Source organism: Neolamprologus brichardi, chromosome 7 (assembly GCF_056152115.1).
Source record: "Neolamprologus brichardi isolate AB-2024 chromosome 7, ASM5615211v1, whole genome shotgun sequence".
Classification (NCBI taxonomy): Eukaryota; Metazoa; Chordata; class Actinopteri; order Cichliformes; family Cichlidae; genus Neolamprologus; species Neolamprologus brichardi.
In genome coordinates, this window is record NC_142110.1 from 21972501 (window position 1) to 21977675 (window position 5175).

A 5175-nucleotide genomic window follows, 5' to 3' on the forward strand; every position below is an offset into this window, starting at 1 on the left:
AGGACATATTTCATAATATAAAGGCTTTCACATGTTTAGATAATTATGTGCAAACCAAAAGGAATAATAAAAAACAGATAACATAGCTGGTTGTAATGCAATATCTAGAGTGACTTTTCACCTAAAAGTGAGCAATTTTTCAAAAGGTTTATTTTGCTGGGTAACATAAAAGCAGTGGATTAGTTGTTTCCATTATTCAGCGCTCTAATGATCCGTTACTCACATCACTTTATGGTTTAAAACCTTATTTTTGTTTTAACACCTGGGTGAAGAATCATATCTGTCCTTCATTTACTTTGAAAACCCCTAAAGTACCGACTGACTCACTCTCAAGTACAGCGAGAGGCTAGAATCAGATGTAGTAATCAGTTTTTATACCACTTGATTTACTAATTACTTGAATAATTTTACCTTAAAACTTAAAAAATGATCACATGAAGTACAGTTGTCCATGTTAAAAGATTTAATTTTCAGTCCTCTGTCCTTCAGAATATTGTGCATACACTTCAGATTTTACAGTAATAAAATGTTTAAAACCAGAACTCTAAACAAACTTATGAAAAATAGGTACAAGGTGCATATTTTACTTAAGGAGCAGAATATTTAGATTAAAACACCGAATCTACTTTTAGCTTACAATACAGCACATTTCTTTCTTATTTTGGAATAGTCCAGGCATGCATGTACTTTTTTTTTGTACGCATGTATACAAGCTCCTTTGCATTTGAATAAATGTAAGTGTCAGCAAAGCAGCAGAAGAATGAAAACAGCAGCTCCAGACAGTGGTGTATTTTAAACAGTGATGTCGCCTTTCAAGGAGCTTGGTATTCCACCAACATTAACAGGAAAATGACACTGAACAAGATTATAGCTTTTCAGCTTCCTCCCAGTTTTTTTTTATTCCTTACAGGCTATCTAGTTCGTTAACTGACAAAACAGAGCATCTATACAGTTTGTTCCATGTTCTACATATTCATTTATCAGATGATTGCCCTTCTTTTATGCTATTTTAGCTGCTATCAAGTTGTTTACAAAGACATCATGCACTTCACAGGGTCACACTACCCCAGTTTGGACTCTTTAACAGTGGTTTCATGTTGTTTTTCATGCTTAACTGACTGCTTTCAGTGCTAGGTTTGCTCTTTAGTCCAGATCTTTAAAAGGGGGAAGAGTTCTCCCTTGATGGATTTGAGTGCAGTGCCCAGACCAAGAATGGCAACCCTTCATTGTTCAAGCGCCCTTTAAAACTTTTCATTTTGAGGCAAAAAGTGGACTGCTGGTCCCTGGACATTTGTCAGACACTTCACAACTGTAAAAATCAGTCATCCGGGCCAAACCGTTATAATCCGTCTTCCTTTAAAGCACAGAGCAATCTGTCTTGCAGTCAGACAGTGAAGCTAATTACTAAAAGAAGATTTCACATGCAAGGTTTTGTTTCAGTGATGCTCTTGAACACTACCTCAGCTCCTCTGCAAAATAAAAACTGGGTTGCTGAAGAAAGAGGGCAGGAAGAGGAGGCATGGACTGAATCAATCTGTCACTCCGGCATTAGATGACAAATGTGATTTTCTTCTCTCTCCATCTCTCTCTCTATTTTTCAAACCAGACAATATCTCCGTGACTCAGCTGTTTCCAGAGCTGCGTCGTCAAACAGTGTGCTGTGTGTGTGGTTAACTACAACAGCTCCACAAGCACTTGAAAAACAATGACTAATGAGTGTGTTTGGGTAAAGGATGGGGAAAGAGCTCTGGAGACCTTTCATGTGCTACCGGCTGGTCTTTATCCATGTCCACTTTGGCTGGATAACTGGAACTGGCTGTTTGTTGTTTTTTGTAAAGAAAAGCGCAGTTGTGCTTTGCTTTACGTCAGAAGCAGCAACAGGGTCAGGGATGTTACGGCTTGTAAGTTCAAGATGCTTTTTTGGCCTGCTGTAGCAAGTGCTCTTTCTCTGAGTCTTGAACTAAAAGATGAGAGTGTAGGTGTTATTGTAAAATATACAAAATCTGTATTGCAGTATTTGTTACTTTTCCAACAATCTACCAATACCAAGTGTGAGAAACAAAGATCGTTTAATTGTACAGCAACAATTAAAAGCATGTTAATAGGACATATTTTTGCACTTGCTGACATGTTACTTCACTAGGATAAACATGGGAGATTAAATTTATTTTGTGAGCCAAATCCAAGTACAGAAATCCAATAGAAAAGACAGTTGGTGGCTACTAGGCAGCATGAATACTACTGGCAGGGTAAGGAAAGTGTTTTTGTGTTTTCACTCATAACAATAAAATTAGTGAGTAAATCCTACACTATCATGTAACTGCCACCCACTTACTGTCTCATCTCTAGTCCGTGTCACTCCATGACACAACTGGCTGCAGTGGCTCTCTGTGCGTTGCTGTTAGAAACCCAACATTACCCAACATTACTGAAACTGCGTCACCTTTAAAGCCATTGGTCATGTGTTGACAAGTGTGTTTACAAGCGAGTCAGGCAAAAGTTTATCTTAACAATAACACTGGTAATGGAAAACCAGTTAAATCTATGTAGGCTATGAGTTTGCTGTAGTCCTAATCGTATCAAAAGTTATAACTGTTAACTTCTGAAGTTCTTTTTTTTTTTTTCTATGATAATCCTTCACAAACAGGAATATACAAAGAAAGGAAAACAGAAAATGGTTCAAAATATTTGAAAATATTTATTTATAGGTACATACGACAAACATATATGTATAAAGTAAAACAAACAAAAAACAAGTATGAAGGTTATATTTTTCGTTGAAAGTTGAGGTGACTTTAGAAGTCAGAAAGAACAATAAAATAATATTACATCTATAGCTCCACTTGGTTATGAACAAAATAAAGGGAATAAATAAAGGCATGTATGCAGAAAGTATGTTTTTGCACATGAACCGAAGCTGGAAAACAAGAGCTCAAACTCTTGACAAAGCTTTGTCAATGGTACTCTACTACTCCAGTGACAGCCAGGTCACTTTCGATGCTGGGCATGTTGCTTAGTCAAAGTATTTACTGCCTTGTAAGTCATAATACTAAAACCTTTTAAGAGTTCTTTCTATGGTGACTCAAGTAGAAAAATATGGATTCAAACAAAAAAAATACCTATACAGCTTTAAAATGGGAAAATACCATCTATCTTTCATCCTTCAAGTTTTTATCAGACTACAGTAGAAAAGGAATACGTATGAAGAGTGATGCGCTCAACACTGCTACTTTTACACTCGTCATATCTGTGGAACAGTGTAACCAGCCTGTGGTAGACTCATTACAGATATGCTGTAAGTGCATCTTTAAGCTCTATACTTTGTGTTGGCATGTTAGTATTTTTTAAAAGGCAGGCTTTTGAATGAAGAGCAGCAGCTTATACACAGGCAGCCTGGCAAACAGGCCACTTTGGTTCAGTTCAGTTGACCTCAGTTCAAAGCGGGGTCAAGGCAAAGCGAAGAACGTGGGAGCCGGGAGAAGGTCACGTCTCTGCCCTCACTGGGTGGAGTCGGAGTCGCTGGAGTCCAGGCTGGCCTGTGTGGGTGTAGGGGTGCAGCTGTGATGGGCAGCAGGTGGGCAGTGGAGGGTCTGTGTGCTCCGCCGCAGGTTTTCCAGTGACTGCAAGAAGGAGCGTCGTGCCCTTTCCTCCTCCAGGGGCGAGGAGCCTTCTTCTTCTACCTCTTGGATCTCAGCGAAGGTGACGGGCTGTGTTTTGAAGCGAGCCTCGCGAGGTCGACGGGAGCGGCTCTTGCCCTTTGCTGGGCCCTTTGGGACGGGCAACTGCTGGGGAAACTCCTCCATAGCTGATGCCATAAGGTGAGCTGGCAGGACATGGAAGCCAGAGGCCTCCATAACCATTTGACGTACCATTTGAGCAGCCATGGTAGAACAGGAGTCCAGTGAAACTGAAGGCTCTATAAGTGAAAGCTTGAATACTTCTCTGCGGACAGTTTGTCTCTGTGCTGTTTCCAGTTTAAACGAAGAGACTCTTTCTCAGGAGCAACAAAGCAGTAGTCAGTCCAAAGTTCAGCCAAACAAACACTCCAGAAAGCTTCAAGTCCAAGTACACTGTAGTATTCTTGAAGATACAGCTGCTTTGAAACTACTCTGGTCAGCTTCTGCTCTTCAGCACACAGTGTGTTTCAACTCTGCTGATGCCCGTTGATTCCACTCTTCCTTGTTTTGTGTGTGTGTGAGACTCTGAGTCTGCTGAGGTTAATGCCACAGACAGCTCCAGCATTCTCTTTTATAGCTCCTCACTACCCACTCAGCCTCTCTCTCTCCTTCCCTCCCTACTCTCTATTTGCCAGGTTCCTCCTACTCCCCTCCTTTCCTCCAGTCATGTTTCCAGTTTCTGTAGCAGTCAGTCCCTCAAAATAAACATGTGAGAAGTGAATCTCTGTGTAGGGGGCTTTTAAGGTTTTGTAAGTGGGGTTCATAGACACAGAGAAGATGAGAAAGATACTTGATACAGACAAAGAGTCATTTGAAAGAAACCAAACCAAAGGTTGAGAGTAGGAGACTCAGAAGCCATAAGATTTGCCACAGTGGCTCAGGCTGTTGTTTTTGTTTTTAGCTGGAAATCTATTTCAGTCTCCTGTATTTAAGGGAATGCCACAAGATACCAGAGTTAGATTATACCTGGCCAAAGAAGCTTCTATTTATTTACCAGATTCACACATTCATTCAGTAAATATCTATCTCAGTATTCATTTATTGTCCTTCATGGTGTTAAAAACATAAAAGAATGAAATTTGTTTCCTAGGTCAGCATTAAATAAACAATAAAAAGACACACGGTAATAATCTAAACTCAGAGATGCACTGAAGCCGAGGCCTTGTTTACAACAGGTAAAAACAGAAGATGCAACTGAATAAAAAAAAAGAAACCCCACAGAAAATTATTAGAAAAATCAAAAAGAGATAAAACAAATAATAAACTTAGTAAATAAGATTGCAGGAAAAACTGAACAACTAAAATTAGAATATCTTTAAAGACAAGATGGCACTAAAAACTAAAATTGTGATTAAATAAAAATGAGGCTTTATTTTTCTGCACATTATTCCCATTTAATAAAAACAACTGACATCTGAAATGTAACAGACTCATTTTATTGTGTTTGATAAATGCCTCTATACACCATCACAACATATTATGTAATAGTTTGTGCTTA

At 39.1% G+C, this 5175-nt stretch overlaps 1 protein-coding gene across 1 annotated transcript; it reads right to left on the reverse strand.

The window, feature by feature from the left end:
* Positions 1–2678: 2678 nt before the first annotated feature.
* Positions 2679–4206, reverse strand: c7h11orf96 (chromosome 7 C11orf96 homolog). The gene has a single exon (XM_006782406.3). It carries the CDS (start codon positions 3882–3884, stop codon positions 3498–3500), a length of 387 nt encoding a protein of 128 aa, XP_006782469.1. The 5' UTR covers positions 3885–4206; the 3' UTR covers positions 2679–3497.
* Between the last annotated feature and the right edge of the window lie 969 nt (positions 4207–5175).

Bases quoted from the DNA above. Each gene is read 5' to 3' on its own strand.
- c7h11orf96 (XM_006782406.3), bottom strand. From the start codon at position 3,884: ATGGCTGCTCAAATGGTACGTCAAATGGTTATGGAGGCCTCTGGCTTC.